Below are 21,040 nucleotides of genomic sequence, written 5' to 3' on the forward strand. Positions count from 1 at the left end.
CAGATGGACTATTATCATAATATCACAATCAAACTCCAGAGCTGGCACTTCATATGATAAGAGGAGGTCATAATGAATGGGTTCACTTCTTCACCAGAGGCCCTGAAACCTCCAACCTGCTTACGTGCTTCTTTACAAACGGTACCCTCTAAAAATTCTGAGTAAAAAACAAGCCAATGCTGGGTCAAATGTGGACTAACCCAGCAGTTGGGTTGTTTTAAACCCAGCGATTGGGTTGTCTTAAGCAAATATTTAACCCAACCACAGGATTAAACAACCAATCGCTGGGTTAAAACAACCCAATCACTGGGTAAGTCCATATTTGACCCAACATTGGGTTAAAACAACCCAGCATTTTTTTAGAGTGTCATAGTTTGCACCAAAATATATTCATGCTACACTGAACAAAATTACAACCCAGTTCTTTTTAATGTAAGTTTAACTGCTGCAGGTGAAGCTACAACAGTTCATTGCACTTACCATGTTACATTTAACTCTGATGAGGATGATGGAGAAAATAGGGGGTGAAAGATTTTGCTTTTTAATAAGATAGATCACTTACAAAACTCAAGGTTATGCATAAAACGCAGGGGCGTGGAACTGGGGGGATAAAGGGTACTGAGTAACCAGGGCCCAAGGCAGGGAAGTCCGTTTTCTATACATACACATACATGGTACGGGGGCCCAGCAAGATGGTTTGTACCCAGGGCCCAAAATTTGGTGCTACGCCCTGATAAAACGAATATTTTTAGATTGTCTGCTAAATAAATAACCTTGAATTGTGTGTGTGTGTGTGTGTGTGTGTGTGTGTGTGTGTGTGTGGCCGGTTTGCGTATGTTGTTTCAGTGACGCACGAATCAGGTGGCGTCCCTTATAACGGGCGGAGCTGTCCGCGGTGCTGACGAGAGAGATATTCCGCGCTCGTGCTCAGCCGTAAACACACCGAGAGCGCGAGAGATGCGCAACGCACTCACGACACCAGTAAAACCGACCGAGAGCAAAGGTAAGAGGGCTTTTGCCTTTGAACACACTGTTTTGAACCGAATGCATCTCTGTTATGTCTGGTTTGTCTTTTTAGAAACGCGTATAGACTTTTGTCTTTATATCAACAACCTGCTGCGCGCAAGTTGAGACGAGTTGATCAAGTGTAAATGCAAAAGTTCGGCCGCGCGTCATTTAAGAAAACCTTATTTCATTGCACGCTTTTTTTGTTTGATTGATTGTTTAAAAAGCTTACTTGTGTTCGTTTTAATTAGACAAATAGGTTAATCAAGCACGCTCTTTACATTAGGAAAAGTATCCAAGCCAAAGTTGTACATACTGTATGCATTTCCACTTAAAAGCAACATCTAACCGATTGAAGCGCGCAGGATGCCGTGCTCCGGGCTCTCCCCTCCTCTCCGTGTCACGGCACTTTGCGGTTCAACAGCAGTGCGATCCTCGCGCGGTCTCCCGTAGCAACGGGGTATGACTCATTAGTCGTGGCAGCAATTTAGAACTAATGAGATTTCAGCGCAGGCTCCGCGCGCGGTCTCTGAGTGCTCCGCAAACACTCATCAACAGGCTTTCAACGAGAGAGAGAGAGAGAGAGAGAGAGAGAGAGAGAGAGAGAGAGAGAGAGAGAGAGAGAGAGAGAGAGAGAGAGAGAGAGAGAGAGAGAGAGAGAGAGAGAGAGAGAGAGAGAGAGAGAGAGAGAGAGAGAGAGAGAGAGAGAGAGAGAGAGAGAGAGAGAGAGAGAGAGAGAGAGAGAGAGAGAGAGAGAGAGAGAGAGAGAGAGAGAGAGAGAGAGAGAGAGAGAGAGAGAGAGAGAGAGAATGGTCAGTTAAGCAAGACTGCAATAACTCATCAATGGTAGATCTTTGTAACAAGATAAAGGAACAATTCAACCGCAATTATATTGTTATCACCCTCATGTCATTCCAAACCTGCATGACTCTTTCTTTCGTCTGTGAAATACAAAAGAACTGATTTAGTCTGTACATTGAACAATATTGGACAACAGTGACTTTCCTGGTATTGACACTGTGAGAGGTTTGGAATTACATGAATATACCATAATTGACTTGCCCTCAAGCCAGGAGTGTATGACTTTCTTCTTTCAGACAAACAGAATTGGAGTTATGTTAAAAAAAAAGATTTTGAAGCCCATGTAAGCGCATCCATCCATCATAAAAGTGCTCCATACGGCTCCAGGGGGTTAATAAAGGCCTTCTGAAGCCGGAACTAGACTCGCCAGTGATTATAGTTTATAGTTATGAATATGGATATTTTTCTTACAAAACGCATAGTCGGCTTCTGAAGGCCTTTATTAACCCCCTGGAGGTATATGGAGCACTTTTATGGTGGATGGATGCACTTTTTTTCTAAGCTACCATTCACTCCCATTATAAAGCTTGGAAGAGCAAGAATATGTTTTATATAACTGATTGTGTTTAGCTTAAAGAAGAAAATCATATACACCAAGGATGACTTGAGGGTGAGTAAATTATGAGATAAGTTTCATTATTTGGTGAGCTAACCTTTCCATGTGCATCTGTGTTTGTGCCTGTGCTGTACTCTGAGAACAAACAGATTTCTATTTGCCCTTAAAGGGTGCATATTATCATCTTAAAGGTACACAAGTCCTTATATTCTAGTACTTTTTGAAAGGTTACTGCCCTAGGGGCAGCATTTGTATCTTTTTTTCATGGAAAAAACTGTCTGACTCACCAGCTCTCATCTTTCCCTCCCTCCCACTCTCAGGTAAATCATGTCGTCATCATCTAGATGCTGTGCAACAGGGGTGTTCATCCTCCCCTCACTCCTCCTTCTGCCCCTTTTTCTTTCTCTCGTTTTTGGAGTTGAAGGGGCCACACTAAGAGAGCATCGCCTAAGTGGAACTGAACCCGTAGCTTATGGACCTGCATCCCAGATCCGCCCTCCTCCGAGTGCTGAGATGCTCAGAGCTCTACGCTACATCCAGAGCCTCAGCCAGAGAACCCCATCTGATAGCCTTTCCGACGAGCAAGATCAAGCAGACGACAACATGGAGAGCATCCGTTCCATGCTACAACTGGCATCTCCAGGCCGATGGATAGAGGCATGGATGAGAGAGAGGATGAAAGGGACAACACTCAGGAGTTGCTTCAAGCCGTGCTTAAGACACTACAACAGACAGAGGAACACACGGTGCCCCAGAGGGTCACTGCAACACAACCTCGATACGCAATCCACCCCTTCCCAAGGCCAAAACAACAACTAGAGGTGGAGAACTATGGGAGGACCTCATGGGCCAATCCAGAGAGCCGGACACAACACAGGCAGTATCCAATTATGTTTGAGGATGATGAAGATCAAGAACAGCCGCTCAAACGGACCAACGAGAATGCTGAGGAACAGTACACACCCCAGAAACTGGCGACCCTTCAGTCTGTGTTTGAGGAACTGAGTGGAATCTCCACATCTAAGGCCAGCAGCAAACGGGATGATGGCGAAGAAGATGAAGATGATGATAACGACTTGTACAGGCAGAGGAAGATGGCCTTGGAGGACATCATGGGAACAGACGAATGGGCACCTATGGAGGAGCAAATAGAGACTGAAGAAGAAGAAAGAGAAAGGCATGGTTTTAATCGTGACCTCGAGGATGATTACCAGGAGGAGGAGGAGGAGGACGATGATGATGATGATGTCAAAAGATCAAACCAATCCAACTGGCTCCAGAAAGGGAAAGAGGAGGACCCTGAGGACATCGCAAAGCTTATGGACTACTATCTTCTGCAAGTTCTTGAAAAGAAAGAGCAGGAGCAGCAGAAACGGCAAGAGGCCAGCAGGAGCGAGCAAGAAAACAACCGAGAGGTGGAGAAAAAAGATGTGGATGAAGACGAAGATAATGAGGAGGAAGAGGAGGAGGAAGAGAGAGACATTAAGCCCATGCACAATACATTCCCTGAGTCTTTGTCCCAGATAATCAAAATCTCACAGAAGCTTCGGATCCCACCAGAGGAAGTTCTTGACCTTCTTCAAAACGGGAAGCAGGAGGATTTATTGAGAGTCCCGGCAAAGTCACGTACACCCTACGCAACCACTCACAACGCACACAAGACTTTCGCTGCAGCGGCCTCACCGACGCCCGCTCGAGACATCGGAGGGGAACAGCCTCGCCCAGGACATCCTGAGCATCCTTGAGCTGGTAAATGCAGCACAGCAAAACGACAAACGACCAACGCAACCAAACACGTCGCGTTATTATGAGAGAGGAACCAGCAAGGATGATTATGACAACACCGCTGGCGAGGAAGACGAACTGGCCAATTACCTGGCTTCGGAAATGCTCGCACAGGGACAGAGGCGTGCACGTCTGACGCCCTTGCGTGACGAGGATCAACCCCCTTATGGAAATCTGGAACGTGCCGTCCAGGACTACTTCGATAAAAGCGCGCCAGAAAAAAGAGCTGCGGCGCACGAGAACGCAGACACCGGATTAGACAACAACACAATGCTGAAAATCCTGAGGTATCTGGAACCGGAGAGCAACAATACCGACGAAAGACTCTGAGGGAAAAACAGTCCCTGAAATGTAGATGTGTAGATTATATTCAATGTTTGAATTGGCATATAATAAAGTATTTTGAAACAAAAATATTCCCCAACTGTGTTTAGTCAATGTAGTGCTCCAGCTTTTCTCATTTTGTGTATAGTGCAAAGTATAGAGTATTTTAGTAAATCCAATTAACTTCTTTCTTAGTTAGTGATCAGAACAATGTAAAAAGTCACAGGCTTTACCTCTTCAACATATGAACACACACACACACAGACAGATTTCTCCCTCTTAAAGACGCCAGCTATGTTTTTAGTTAGTCAGTATCTTGTGCGTGATGAGGTCATGTGTGACGTGGCAGAGGTAAATAAAGCATTTGTTCACACTATGGTCCTCTGTTTGTGTAATGTTTCTCTCACCGCCAAGCAACCTTGGCAACCTTTGCATGACATGAAATCTTCATTATTATTGTTTTAAATCAAAACTCAGTAAGAGTTTGTTCACACTTGTAGTTCGGTTCGCTTGTTCCGGACCCCCACAAAAGTAATTTGGTCCACTTAGCATTCAGATTGGCATTTTAACACTGATCCTAAAAATACAGAAACTAAAGGTATTGGGATGTTCACAACCTGATTGGTCGGTTTTTATTATGTATATTTTGAGACAGAACTTACCGAACATCCAAAACATGATGTGTGCTGGGATAAATGCGCTCTGTTTCCACCATTCACTAACAATGGAAGCAAAACAGTCACATACGCTCAGCGCATGACAAAGAAAGCAACAGAAACATACATGCTTGAGGAAAAAAGCGCGAGACGTGCTCTGACCTGAAGCACGTGCCTTTCACTCAGACAGCATGCGTTCGCGACGTGGTTGAATGGTCAAAACCGTCAAAAACATGCATGCACGTCCAAAGGAGTGTTCAGGTAATCGGATGTGTTACAATTAATTCGGTCCGTGCAGATCTTAAAGGGCCGGACCTAATATTCTCTGTGATTAATGTTGATCACAGAATATAATAAAAGAAGAAAAGCGCCAACTGCTTGACTGAATAACTTTAATATATTTATTAAGAATCAGTGTATAGTTGATTTATAGAGTATTGATAATGCATTTTTATTTTTATATTGAATTATTTAATTTCTTTCTTGAATGATACTGTTAAATAGACATAATGTAGCGGAAAATAAAGCCGTTTTTGTCATATTGTTTGTAATTAAAATGTTTGCTTCTCTAAAAACATTTTTAATAAAATATCTATTGTAATTATAAAATTACTTTAAAAAAATATTAAATGACATGAAATAAGATTTGGTCATCCGAACCTGTTCAGAATAGTGAAAGCTTAGTGTTAACATGATTGATAATAATGTGATTGTTGCAAACATCTCTGTAAGGATGTTCACACTGGTATGTAGTAATTATATATATATATATATATATATATATATATATATATATATATATATATATATATATATATAAAGAGGAGGGAATGGTCAGTCAAAAAGCAGAGCAGGAACATGCTGGCCAAGTGAGTTTTTAGAATTAAAAAAAAAAGTAAATAAATGTATAAATTAATGATTAGTAGTTCGGTCATATTATTCAATTACTTTTAATGTGGTATTGATTCAGTATCGAGGTATTTTAGTCTGCTATCATATCAAAGTCATAATTTTGGTAACGTCACAACACTATAATAGATAAATTAAATGATTTATTTTCACAATTGTATAGTATTTGTATAGTATGGTATGCAATCTAATCCTGTAAATATGAAATAAGTTGCTCCAGAGCAGGTTTAAGCTGCCGGACCTGTTGCTATGACAACAAGTCCAGGATGAGCATCGAAGAACCAAACAATCCGAGATCATGCCAAATCATCAACAATCAAATCCAGCAAATGTTAAGTGAGTTAGCAAGTGACTGACAGATCCAGAGCTCATTGACAAATAGCCTATTATCTTGTCAAATCTATGTGGCCAGTACACTGGTCTATATAATTAATTTTAAAAAAAATTATATTGATAGCGGCTCCCTGATGGACCGATTAGCTGGTGATTATGATGACGATTTACGTAGAGTTAACGAGAGTTATCCTGAGCCTTGTAATATTTGAAGCGGGTGTCATAAGAAATATCAGTAAACCGGGAAGATTTAAATCGAAGCGGTTCATTCATAAATCCATAAGATCTTTACTTCATGCTGTGGAAATACAAACCGGAAGACAGAACACAAGGAGCGCAGGGCGCCGAAAAGGGGCCGGGCTACATAACCTGTGAAAATTTCCTCACGTGACATCCCTACATACATCCTCAAAAAAAACTACATTTTTATAATTTTTCTCATTTTGATATTTATTTATTTATTTTAAAAAACATTACATATTTGAGTCAAAAGCTTGGCCAGTCCAAGCAAAACCTTATTTGTTATATATATATATATACAGGGAGTGCAGAATTATTAGGCAAGTTGTATTTTTGAGGATTAATTTTATTATTGAACAACAACCATGTTCTCAATGAACACAAAAAACTCATTAATATCAAAGCTGAATATTTTTGGAAGTTTTAGTTTTAGCTATTTTAGGGGGATATCTGTGTGTGCAGGTGACTATTACTGTGCATAATTATTAGGCAACTTAACAAAAAACAAATTAATACCCATTTCAATTATTTATTTTTACCAGTGAAACCAATATAACATCTCAACATTCACAAATATACATTTCTGACATTCAAAAACCAAACAAAAACAAATCAGTGACCAATATAGTCACCTTTCTTTGCAAGGACACTCAAAAGCCTGCCATCCATGGATTCTGTCAGTGTTTTGATCTGTTCACCATCAACATTGCGTGCAGCAGCAACCACAGCCTCCCAGACACTGTTCAGAGAGGTGTACTGTTTTCCCTCCTTGTAAATCGTACATTTGATGATGGACCACAGGTTCTCAATGGGGTTCAGATCAGGTGAACAAGGAGGCCATATCATTAGATTTTCTTCTTATATACCCTTTCTTGCCAGCCACGCTGTGGAGTACTTGGACGCGTGTGATGGAGCATTGTCCTGCATGAAAATCATGTTTTTCTTGAAGGATGCAGACTTCTTCCTGTACCACTGCTTGAAGAAGGTGTCTTCCAGAAACTGGCAGTAGGACTGGGAGTTGAGCTTGACTCCATCCTCAACCCGAAAAGGCCCCACAAGCTCATCTTTGATGATACCAGCCCAAACCAGTACTCCACCTCCACCTTGCTGGCGTCTGAGTCGGACTGGAGCTCTCTGCCCTTTACCAATCCAGCCACGGGCCCATCCATCTGGCCCATCAAGACTCACTCTCATTTCATCAGTCCATAAAACCTTAGAAAAATCAGTCTTGAGATATTTCTTGGCCCAGTCTTGACGTTTCAGCTTGTGTGTCTTGTTCAGTGGTGGTCGACTTTCTGCCTTTCTTACCTTGGCCATGTCTCTGAGTATTGCACACCTTGTGCTTTTGGGCACTCCAGTGATGGTGCAGCTCTGAAATATGGCCAAACTGGTGGCAAGTGGCATCTTGGCAGCTGCACGCTTGACTTTTCTCAGTTCACGGGCAGTTATTTTGCGTCTTGGTTTTTCCACACGCTTCTTGCGACCCTGTTGACTATTGAATGAAACGCTTGATTGTTCGATGATCACGCTTCGGAAACTTGGCTATTTTAAGACTGCTGCATCCCTCTGCAATATATCTCACTATTTTTGACTTTTCTGAGCCTGTCAAGTCCTTCTTTTGACCCATTTTGCCAAAGGAAAGGAAGTTGCCTAATAATTATGCACACCTGATATAGGGTGTTGATGTCATTAGACCACACCCCTTCTCATTACAGAGATGCACATCACCTAATATGCTTAATTGGTAGTAGGCTTTCCAGCCTATACAGCTTGGAGTAAGACAACATGCATAACGAGGATGATGTGGTCAAAATACTCATTTGCCTAATAATTCTGCACTCCCTATATATATATATATTCAACAATATACACTTTTTTTCTTTCAGCTTCAGTGTAAAACAGGACAAATATCTGTCTTAGTGTTACTGACTGATGGTTTGCATAAATCAAATTTACCTTATAAGAAGAAACCTGAGGGTTAATGTCACAGTGGAATAGCTGTTTAAAATAGCAGTTTTCTATGTGAATATATCTGAAAATGTCATTTATTCCTGTGATCAAAGCTGAATTTTCAGCATTACTCCAGTCTTCAGTGTCACATGATCCTTCAGGAATCAGTATATGATGATGATTTGTGACATTTTCAAGATTCTTTGCTGAACAGAAAGTTCAATTAAATGGTAATTATTTGAAACAGAAATCTTTTTTAAGATTATAAATGTAATCTTAAGCCCTATACGGACAATAATTGTTTCTCACGTGGAAGTCTGTAAAAGTAAATGTGATAAGCTCGAGTGTTCTGGTGGAGGAGCGAGTTTTGTGATCCTACGGGAACGGCTGCTCATGTGGTCAGTCCAATGATTGGCTGCTGTAAATACAATGTCATATGCTTGGTATAATACGAATAAATGCATATCTAATTAAATAATAGAACAATAATTTAATCAGTGAACAATAATATCCTAATTATTATTATTATTGAATTATTTAAATCTGTTTTAAAATAGGAAGCTATATAGTCGCTCATTATAGTTATTCCACATCGAAATGAGCAGAAATAAGGGAATACGGCCTCTTATTTACATGAGGTGAACAATGCTGCGGTTATGTAAACATATCTATAATTTCTGCCCATTTCAAATGTTTCTGTGCTTTTCTTCTTTTTATTTTTTTGAGCAGTGATGAAATATATTGCTCTTGTAAATACCTGCCATCATTTCAGTAATAAAAGTGTAGGCTAGATCTTTAAAATGCATCTAAATGACAGCGAAGCGCAACCGTACGGTGCTCTGCAGGGGTCAAAAAGGATATAATCAGTGAATTTTGAAGTGATTTACTCTTGAAAACTCAGAGATGTGGATTCAGACGGCATTTAAATCACCACATGACCTTGGTGTTTGTCAAAAAAACAGGAGGTAATTCGGCCGGGATTTTAAAGCGGGAGAAAATCACTGATATTCTGGATTCGGACGGTAATAAAATCACAGACTAGCCCCTGTCAGTGAGGAAAACACCTCACGACCCCACGAGAAACAATTACAGTCTGAACAGGGCTTCAGATCAATTTGCTGCATCCTTGCTAAATAAAAGTATTAATTACTTTTGAAAAAATCTTACTGACCCCAAAATTTGTAATGCTAGTGTTCATGATCGCATATCTCCCATTCTGATTGTCTACAGCCAAAAGCTGTGTGCTACATTTGTTAATAAACTCCTATAATTTAATAATATGATGTGTGTTTGTGTGCATGCGTGCGTGCGTGCGTGCGTGCGTGCGTGCGTGCGTGCGTGCGTGTGTGTGTGTGTGTGTGTGTGTGAGTGTGTGTGTTGTTATTGTGTCTCTGAAGGCTGAGGTGATGGCTGTGATAATCTGAAGATCCTTCAGTATGTCGGTTTGTTAATATACTCTTCCATTGTCTGTCAAAAACAAACACAAAACACAATGTGTCTTCGTTATCCACTGTAAGAGGTAATTACATTCATTCATGATGTTTTCATATTCATCTGTAATCATTTATTCGATCAAGCAGACAAGATCAGGTTCTGTAGCATCTGTAAAAATGTGATGAATCACCATCCCATCAAAAGTGTGTGTGCATGTTTGTTTGTGAGTGTGTTTGTTTGTTTGTTTGTGTGAATGTGTGTGTATTTGTGTCAGTGATTGTGAGTTTGTGTGAATGTGTGTGTATTTGTGTCAGTGTTTGTGAGTTTGTGTGTGTCAGTCTGTTTGTATTTGTGAATGTGTGTGTGTGTGTGTGTGCGTGCGTGCGTGCGTGCGTGTGTCAGTGTGTGTGTCAGTGTGAGCCTGTTTATGTGGTTTATGAGTACACAAATTTGTATAACTACATGGGTATTACACCGGTATTACACTATAAATGTGGTTTATGAGGACATATCAAATGTCCTCATAATTCAAATGGCCTTAAAAACATACTAAAATATGTTTTTTTGAGAAAGTAAAAATGCAGAATGTTTCCTGTGATGGGTAGGTTTAGGGGCAGTGTGTGTGTGTGTGTGTGTGACGGGTAGGTTTAGGGGCAGGGGCAGTGTAAGGGGATAGAAAATACGGTTTGTACGGTATAAAAACCATTACGCCTCTGGAGAGTCCCTGTAAACCACATAGACCAACATGTGTGTGTGTGTGTGTGTGTGTGTGTGTGTGTGTGTGTGTGTGTGTGTGTGTGTGTGTGTGTGTGTGTGTGTGTGTGTGTGTGTGTGTGAGTGTGTGTGTGTGAGTGTGTCTGTTTGTGTCTGTCTGTTTGTTTGTGTCTATGTGTGTGTTTGAGAGTGTGTGTGTGTTTGAGTGTATCTCTCTCTCTCTCTCTCTCTCTCTCTCTCTCTCTCTCTCTCTCTCTCTCTCTCTCTCTCTGTGTGTGTGTTTGTGTGTCTATTTTAATTGTGTGTGTTTGTGTGTCTATTTGTGTGTTTGAGAGTATGTGTCTGTGTGTGTGTTTGAGTGTGTGTCTGTGTGTCTGTCTGTCTGTGTGTGTGTGTGTGTGTGTGTGTGTGTGTGTGTGTGTGTGTGTGTGTGTGTGTGTGTGTGTGTGTGTGTGTGTGTGTGTGTGTGTGTGTGTGTGTGTGTGAGTTTCTCACCTCCTGAAGAGAATCTGCCTCCTCCATCGATTTGGCCACAGACGCTTTGGATGTTTCCTGCACCTCTCCACCAATGACAAACTCATCCAGGATAAAGTAAGCCTTCTCAAAGTTAAAAATGATGTCTAATTCACACACCTGCAAACACAAAAATATAGAAATAGACACCAAAAAACGAAAATTCAAGAATCAGAAAATACAAGAACATGAATGGCAGTGCCGTGAGTGTTCATGAGCCTAAACCTCACATTGCCGAAGTATTGATCGAGCAGCTCGACGTATCTGTGCAGAAGCTCCAGCGTGAGCAGCTCGTTGTCCTCTTGTTCCAAACCGCAGCAGAAATACAGACTCGCATACCTGCAGGGCAGAGGTCAGAGGTCAAGGTAACATCTCTGAGAACATAAAACACAGACTGATTGCATATCACTGGGTTTCACAGAGGCGACAACAATGTTTTCACATACAACACACACAATCACAGGCTGATCCGGGATCAGTACTCTTCAAAATATACACTTTTTCTTATCAAGAACCATATTTGGCTGAACAGTAGAGCTGTACGATTATGACAAAAATCATAATTGTCGATTATTCCCCTGAAATTGTAATTGCGATTGTAAATTACAATTATCACATTGATTGATGTTTTGAATAGTTTTATGCCATTGTTTGAAGCGACTGCATGTCATATTGTTATATCAGAATAAAGAAGCTGAAAACACTCTTCCTGAAAAACTTTTATTGATTTTTCTATTGCATTTATGCCTTAAAAGTCAAATATACATTGGTTTGGTTACTTTAAATAAAAAAAAGTCAAATATGCATGGTATTATAATGTTATACTAAAACTTAAACAATAGAGGAAAAAACGTAAGATAAGCTGTAGGAAAAAACAAGAACATATTATGCACACAGAATAATGTAGTTTTTTTTTGTAATTGCGATTACATTTTATTAGCCTGACGTGGTCATACTCAATTCTAGTCAGAATATGAGTCCATTGGGCTGTGATTACGGGGCGTGTTTCAACCGAACCAGGAAAGACCTCAATTGGATAGAGCTACAACCAATCAGAGCAACGGAGCAACGCAAAAAGTCAACAGAGCTCAACTGCACTGTGTTGCCAAGTCCGCATTTTTTTCCGCGGCTGTTTTCTATGTCCGCAAATTGAAGCGACTATTATGTGATATATAGACCCATGAGTGCGAATTTTAGCAGGCAACCTTGCCAAAATAACACACATTTAACCCCACAAACGCCATTTTTTAGAACCCCCCGAGAAGCTATTGTTTAGCTATTGTAAAAACTTGGCAACCCTGTCTGCACGCGCGCTGAAATAAACGATCTTTGCCGGTGTTGTAAAAAAATTAAATAATTTATTGATACACAGAGTACTTACCCAACATGATCATCATCTTTGAGATAAATTATGAAGGTGAATGCAGATACAAACAAGCTCTCCGTTTAGGATTCGAGTAAATATAATCCAAGCCCCTTTGATGACGTGATGATTACGTTACTGTTGATCATCTGTCCGTCATCGTCTAAAGCCCGCCCTGATGATTTCATTGGTCCGAACAGTTTCTGTTCGGGGATAATTACTCCTCTATGGAGCGAGGCCAGACCGAATTGCTCGACCTAAAAATTTTGTGGGCGGGGCTAAATTCGGCTGGCATCCAGGCTAACGTTTTATAGAAAAATTACATAATTGAGGCATCTGTAATTGTAATCAGGAATTGTGCAGCCCTACTGAACTCTTGTATGGCACCACACATGAACTTAAAGTCAGGACAGTCATCAAAATGGACAATTCTTGTTTCTTCATGGAATATTGTAGTAATTAATTATCATATATGATTTATGGTACAGGGCTGTTGAATGCTTGAATCTGATTGGTTGATGAAGGTACGTTTAATTCATAGCTAGCCGTGGATTATCACTCAATCTCGCTCTCCCTCTAATAACTGCATTAATAACTGTATTAATAACTCCATTAATAACTGCATTAATAACTCCATTAGTCTCCTGGCTGAAGTCTTTTTTTTTAATTAGTGGGATGAGATGTGTATGAAATTAGTCCTGGACACAAGAGCGTTTTTAGGACAAAACCTAACTAATGTCTGGAAACAAATCATCTGAACAATGACTTGACTTGTGTGGTAAAAGTAGTATAAGTGGAATAACTGAAATATTACAAAATAATGCGCACCTGAGCTGGTAATCCGATCTCGGGTGTGCATTATTTTCTAACAATTCAACAACCTAGGTCAGTTATTGCGCTTATACTACAGTCGTCAATTATTCCTACTTATCTGTGCGCATATTGTTTATATATATTCATGTGCCTCATAATATTTAAACAAAATAACCTTCCCTTCCCTTGAGGCAACCTCTCATCTCTTCTCTGATGACGTGTTTACAACCTGTCACTCAAAGGAGATCGACCAATTGATTGCAAACCACAACCATCCAATCTATTCCCCGTGGGCAAAATCAAGCCCCGCCCAACAATTGTAAGGAAGCCGTACCTCACAATAGGGAAGAAGAGATTATTGCAATTTCTGTTTAGAGGCCAACAAACACGTTTGCAAACACATTTGTCAGTGTACTTCTACTCTGCAAAGTTCCCTTCATGTAGTAAAGCAGAAGTTCAGAACTGAAACTGATCCATCGTGTGCAAATGCAGCTCAAAGTTCAGCAAATGATCTGGAAGTTTGATGTTAGTATCTTCAGACTCTTGTTATACTTTAAAGGGGGGTGTGTCAAGCAGCGAGGCCTGGACTTTATGTTGAGTTTTGTTATGTGTGTGCGGGCAGTCGTCTGTGAGGGGCTGCCCGCGGTTTACTTTCATGTTGTTTATTTATTTGATTAATTTGTTTATTTGTTTATTAATTTGAAGTCTTTGTTGAACGTTCGCCGGTTCCCGCCTTCTTTCCTCCCATTTCTACAAACTTTATTACAGGGTGGTTGCATGCGATTTGACTTTTTTAACGTTAGTTAGTGTGTAATGTTGCTGCTTGAGCATAAACAGTATCTGTAAAGTTTCAGCGCTGAAAGTTCAATGCAAACGGAGATATTGTCTTTTAAAGTTATGGCAGTTTATCGCCTACAAAAGCGGCCGGTTTGGACTACAACGAGCTTCTTCCTGGGTTGGTGACATCATAAACCTTCGCTAGTCTCCGCAGATGTGACTTCTGCCCGTAATGGGAAGGGGCGTGGCGTTTCCAGGACAACCTGTGCTTGGCACTTCAGCCAATAAAAATACAGGAAACTACATTTGGCCATCTAACCGATCTAAGACCATTGCGTTTTTCAGAGGGATGGGCTTCATAGAAGCAGGAAGCAGACGAGCCGTTCAAAGGACAGTGGAGACAGCGGTGGGAAATAAAGGTCAGATATAAGAAAAATACGACGTTTAAAAAAAATATACTGCGCCTCAAACACAACCAAGCCTAGAAAAAAACACAGAACCACCCCTTTAATCATGTTTGAAGATCTGAAAACGCTACACACACACACTTCGCACCACAATGATTTAGGGCCTGATGGCTGATCATTAACTTGGCTCAAAGGTTGAGTTCAATTATTCTATGACCGAGTTGGAAAGTTACAGAAAGCATTGTAATGAAGGAGAAAGAACATGCGATAAGAAGGTGACCTCTGACCTTCTGTAGACGATCTTCAGATCCCTCCACTGCAGGAAGTTGCAGGACTTTGGCGGCCGCGCCAGCACCGTTTGCGTGACGTCTCTTATGATCTTCTTCTTGTCACGATCGCTGAGAGCCGTGAACCATTTCTGCAGCCGTAGCTTCCCCTGACGGCTGAACAGCAGCAGGAAACGCATCTGCGGCGGAGACACACATTCATTTGTCCGGAAAAAATGTCTGAAAGCTTCATTAAGTCGCTTTCGAAAATGTGAAGTATTGACCTGAATACAGCACAAAACACACACATAGGTGAAGTACTACAGGCTTTGTCATGGTCAGAATGTCAAACAACAAAGGACTATCACAGTTAATGTATTACTAGGAATAATAATAAGGGTAAGTGTGTGCTTACACACACACACCTTTCCGGTAGCATAGAAAAGCATAGAGCGTAAGACTCCTCACTGAGACTCCAGTGGGAATCTGTGTTTGACATTTTAAGGCTGTTGCCAAGAGCCTGCATCCCTGTTCACACCAAACACACACACACACGCTGGGTTTCCATGTTTTACGGGCACTCTCCATAGACATAATGGTTTTTAAACTATACACACTGTATATTCTCTCCCCTTACACTAACCCTAACCATCACACAAAACGTTATGCATTTTTACATTTTCAAAAAACATCCTTCTGTATGATTTATAAGCAGTTTTCCTCATGGGGACCAAAAAATGTTGCCACAATGATTTTGGATATTGCCATCTTTGTGCAGGTATTTTGAAATGTAATGAACTGTAATTTATATACTGCCAGGCCAAGAAGATGCACCTCTTGATTTATTTCCATCAAGAGATGTATAGATTTCTGGTCCAGATCTTGTATTGGCAACACAAGAGTTCAGCTCTCTGTAAACTCTCCTGTAAAGCACATCCCAAAGCCTTTCAGTGAGTTTAAGGTCTGGACTCAGAGGTGGAAATGATCCTTCATGCTCCTCTTAACTATTCTTTCAGAGTCTGAGCTGATGAATCTTGTCCTCCTGGATTATGGCCATGATGTGTCTTCCTACACGGTTGTTTAAGAAATGAAAAGCTACACACTCCATCAATCAGGGTTAGAAGAACTGTTTCCAAACATATAACATGCTAGAAACATAATAATCACTGCAATAATGATCCAATCATAAACTCTTAAACATTTCACTACCAAAACATTTTTTTCTTATATATTATGTCTTGTTTTCTGGAAGTGAGTTGTTGCATAAAACTCAATTCAGACAAGAGACAAGAAAGATTATATGTCTTACCCCATTGGCAGATCATTTTGCTTGTTTTAATTTTGCTTTTTTTTCATATCTTATGGCATTTTTATGGCAAATTCCTTTTTGACACACTTTAGTTTACTGTCCAATTCTCACTAACTATGACTTTTTCCTCAGTAAACTCAGAATTACTGCTTATTAATAATTAGTAAGGTAACCAAGTTTAGGTATTTTGAATAAGGGATTGCAGAATAAGGCATTAATATGTGCTTTATAAGTACTAATAAACAGCCTATATCTTAGTAATATCCATATTAATAAGCAATTAGTTAACCACTTCAGCTCTGCACCCCCTCTTGGACCCACCGGTGGGTCCAAAATTGCATCATCATAATCTTTTTTAAAAATCTATAACTCGCGCACCACAAAACTAGACATCAAAGTATCATTTGAAAGATTAGAACCTCAGCTTTCTTAATAACCCAATAACTTCTGCATTTATATTACATAGAAGAAAATAATAAGGTCTGAATTCGACCCCCCCGCAACGACCACCCCTTGAGAAAATCATGCAAATAATATAAAATTTCATATTTTTATCACACAAACACACCTAAAATACACAAGTCATAAATCAAATGAAAGCTATCGGCCTCAAGAATATCGCTGAGCAGTTAATTTCACCGATCCAATTATTTACAGTAAATTTATTATCAAAATAATCACAAAGATGGAAATGACTCCTTTGAACAAGCAAACACATGAGTCATATTCCTGTTCGGATCACAAAACTTGTTGTAAAGCTACTAGCCTCAACCCTATATCAGCTTGTTCCTTAGGTTGTTTGCTTCAAAATGAGACTATTTTTACATGTCTGTGAGCAAGTATGGCCAAATGACACTGTAAAATGTCACAAATGTCCAGATCAAAACATGTGATGCAGACAAATACTCTTATTATTGCTAGTTTTGATTGTCGGTGTTAGCCACAATTTTTGATGATGTCATCACATATTGCATCATGCTACAGAAAAGCTGAGAATCTCAGCTCTTTATAGACATGTGGATCATGATTCTAGACCAATCAGAGCCCGAGATCTCCTTTTACAAAGTTGAAGAGGCGGAGCCTCTCTTTCGATTTCCTAGTGGCCAGTTGAAGTCAAAGGAGATGAGTAGGAGTGGTTAGACACTTTGGTCAGATAAATCTCAATAACTTTTATTTGCAAGGAGATATCAAGAAAATTCTTTTTTCCCCTGCTCAGTGCCAAATTATAGAATCAACAGAAACTTCCAAAAAGCTTGGATCCCAAAATGATAAAAAAAATAAAGATTTTTAAAATTAATTAATTAAAAAAAATCAAAATATTTATTTTATATCTATGTTTATCATAAGATTGTGAATAGATACAATATAATATATGCAAGATTCATTCAAGATTCAACAATTTTTATCAATTTACTCCAATGTATGTGGGTAGGGCGCTCTTTTAAATTCAGATATTCCAAATTCTCAAAAAAATGCAAAATGTGCTGCAGAGCTGAAGTGGTTAATAGTGAGAATTAGTGAAAAAAAGTGAGACCTTAGACTAAAATGTGTCTCACACTGCAGGACCATTTGAAACTGCAAAAATGTTACAAAGAAATTATGAAAAACTGAAATATTTTTTAGTTATATATTTATATATTTAATTTATATTTACAATAAATTATCATATGTGACCATATGGACCACAAAACCAGTCATAAGTCGCATAGGTATATGTGTGGCAATAGCTTTAAAAATGAAACATTTTTCTTTTATGCCAAAAATCCTTAGGATATAAAGTAAAGATCATGTTACATGAAGATATTTTGTAAATGTCCTACCGTAAATATGTCTAACATTTATTATTAGTAGTAATATGCATTGCTAAGGACTTCATTTGGTTAACTTTAGGCGATTTTTTCAATATTTTTTTTTTTTTTTTGCACCCTCAGATTACATTATTTATTTTTTTTATAGCTGTATCTCGGCCAAATAATATCTATCCTAACAAAGCATACATCAATGGAAAGCTTATTTATTCAGCTTCCAGATGATGTATAAATCTCAATTTCAAATTTACCCATTTGACTGGTTTTTGTTGCGCAGGGTCACATTTGATAAATAATATTCATATAAATATTTATAACTTAAAATCATGATGCTGATATATAAAAAACGTCAAAAAGAAGACTGAGCACAACACTAAAAATACCAAGGTCATGGATTGGATTCTCGGGATACTAAAATGTATACCCTGAATCCACTTGAATGAAAAGTATTACTACACACCATAACCAAATAAAACTTTTTTAGACAAGAAAAATACAGTATATGATTCATTTAACCGTACATGACGTCCTTAAATGAAGTGAAGTTCACATACACACTGTGTGTGGTGAGCAATGTGAACATGAAACTGCAAACTGGGGCTGTTAACCAAGAAAAGAGATAAAGAGCAACAAATGCACCTTTGTCTTCTTTTGTACAAAAAGGAAATACAAATGTCCCTCTTATCAGCAAAAGAACAGTGTTTGTGTGCGGTAAAACCAAACAAAGGTCCCAGACAAACAGCTCTACAGAAGGAAAACACAAAGCTCTGTCTGACCGAAGCCTGACACTCTGCTTCTTACTTTATAGTTTTCATCTGTTTGTGATGTTAATGCATGGAAATGACAGCGACATTAACAATAAATAAAAGACAATGCGTGATCAGCAGCGGCTGCACGCGTGTGACCTCACCATCCTGAGACGCCAGACTTCAGCAGTCCTAAACGACCCTGCGTGGTTTGCGGCTCGGGTTCATGTCGCTGACTCGCTGCAGCTCAGCCGGGACACTCTCACCTCGCCCCGGTATTCTGGTGCTTCTGTTCGCGCACAGGTGTGCACCAATCACAGGCGCGCGCGGACAAAAGAGGGCGGGGCCGAGATCTGCGCGTGTCTGTATACCTGGTCAGGTGTAGCGAGGACGTTCTTCTTTCCACTACAGTCAATTCTCCTGAGATATTTTAAAATAGTTTCTTGTGTATAGCCTCCTGTGGTCCAGCCAAACAAAAACTATAGTTTAAACAATAATGGCAGTATTAAAGTTTAAAAAACAAAGAACTGTAGGCTATAAAAACATCTTTTCTGACCAATAAAGACTAGCACTTAACTATCCAATTACATTTTCTGTTTGTTTGTTTGTTTGTTTGTTTGTTTGTTTGTTTGTTTGTTTGTTTGTTTGTTTGTTTGTTTGTTTGTTTAAAAATGTTTGTGTACTGTGCTTAAATAACTGAGACTTCTTACAGCATTTGCAGGCAGTACCTTGTTTGTTTAGCTGCTTCTCGCTCTCCTCTTTTGTAAGTCGCTTTGGATAAAAGCATCTGCTAAATGATTAAAGGGGTGGTTGCAGCGATTTGACTTTTTTAACTTTAGTTAGTGTGTAATGTTGCCGCTTGAGCATAAACAGTATCTGTAAAGTTTCAGCGCTGAAAGTTCAATGCAAACGGAGATATTGTCTTTTAAAGTTATGGCAGTTTATCGCCTACAAAAACGGCCGGTTTGGACTACAACGAGCTTCTTCCTGGGTTGGTGACATCATAAACCCTCGCTAGTCTCCGCAGATGTGACTTCTGCCCGTAATGGGAAGGGCCGTGGCGTTTCCAGGACAACCTGTGCTTGGCACTTCAGCCAATAAAAATTCAGGAAACTACATTTGGCCATCTAACCGATCTAAGACCATTGCGTTTTTCAGAGGGATGGGCTTCAGAGAAGCAGGAAGCAGACGAGCCGTTCAAAGGACAGTGGAGACAGCGGTGGGGAATAAAGGGAGAATATAAGAAAAATACGGCGTTTAAAAAAAAACAAGAAGTATTAAGACACGTTATACTGCGCCTCAAACACAACCAAGCCTAGAAACAAAACACGGAACCACCCCTTTAAATGTAAATGTATATATGTTTTGTTGATGCTATTTTAAGTGTATCCTACAGAGCTTACCATGTTTTTATCATTTAGGCCTATAGGCTGTATACATAAATGATGTTTCACATGCGTTATTGATATCATGTCAGGTCTCGTCATTCTGAACAACTTTGCCTCAAGAACTACTGCTGTCAATCAAATCGTTAGTTAAACATTTGAGTATATTTAAAAAAAAAAATAATAATACTTTTGGGAACAGTCCTAGTTATCAACAGATGTTAAACTTCAGAATTTGGTTAGCTATAACAGGATCGTTAAAAATATAAGCGTTTAAAATATTGCCTAAAAACCTTTAGGCCTTCGTCCTAAAGGATATTATTCTACAAAAGCATGCACACTTTTATGGGTAATAGGTGGCGCCATAACATTTATTCATGTGAAAATGATAGAAGTCAGTGGTGAATTAGCTGAAATGGCTGGAAATGGTCTTTTTGGCTTCTGATTTAAACGATTACAGGCCTGTTTAATAATACCTAATATATTTTAGAATATGAATACAGACTCTTACACTGTTGATGCAAGCCAGCTTACCCTTGAGCATCACGACACTTGAGCACGAGTCCTTCTGCTGTAGAACTAGAAGGAGCTGCACTGTTTGCGTACTATATTACACAGACTAGAAAAAATTGTTGAATAAAGTCGTTATTTTTGTTTTTTTGGTTTGTTTGTTTTTGCGCACAAAAGTATTCTTGAACCACTGCAGTCACATGGACGATCTTCTTTACTACCTTTCTGGGCCTTGAAAGATTTAATTAAATAGCTGTCAATGAGTCAGAAATCTCTCAGATTTCATCAAAAATATCTTACATAAAATATATTTTCTGAATTGCTAAACCCCTATTTCTGAAACCTTGCACTATTTTCTGAAACCATTAAACACAAA

The 21,040-nt window shown here is 39.4% G+C and overlaps 2 protein-coding genes across 2 annotated transcripts; one reads left to right on the top strand and one right to left on the bottom strand.

Annotated features, from left to right (window-relative positions):
• Positions 1–852: 852 nt before the first annotated feature.
• scg2a (secretogranin II a) lies at positions 853–4,907 on the top strand. Its single transcript, XM_067451308.1, is given in 5 exon segments — positions 853–1,003; positions 2,743–3,064; positions 3,067–4,098; positions 4,100–4,527; positions 4,529–4,907. Coding segments are annotated over 4 exon segments (1,809 nt in total). The 5' UTR covers positions 853–1,003; positions 2,743–2,749; the 3' UTR covers positions 4,563–4,907.
• A 5,090-nt stretch (positions 4,908–9,997) lies between these two features.
• Positions 9,998–19,044, bottom strand: ap1s3a (adaptor related protein complex 1 subunit sigma 3a). The gene is made up of 5 exons (XM_067451880.1): positions 18,934–19,044; positions 14,928–15,106; positions 11,511–11,619; positions 11,263–11,400; positions 9,998–10,086 (listed from the first exon to the last, which is right to left on the bottom strand). Exons 1-5 carry the CDS (start codon positions 18,934–18,936, stop codon positions 10,051–10,053), a joined length of 465 nt encoding a protein of 154 aa, XP_067307981.1. The 5' UTR covers positions 18,937–19,044; the 3' UTR covers positions 9,998–10,050.
• Between the last annotated feature and the right edge of the window lie 1,996 nt (positions 19,045–21,040).

This window comes from Pseudorasbora parva, chromosome 8, assembly GCF_024679245.1.
Source record: "Pseudorasbora parva isolate DD20220531a chromosome 8, ASM2467924v1, whole genome shotgun sequence".
Classification (NCBI taxonomy): Eukaryota; Metazoa; Chordata; class Actinopteri; order Cypriniformes; family Gobionidae; genus Pseudorasbora; species Pseudorasbora parva.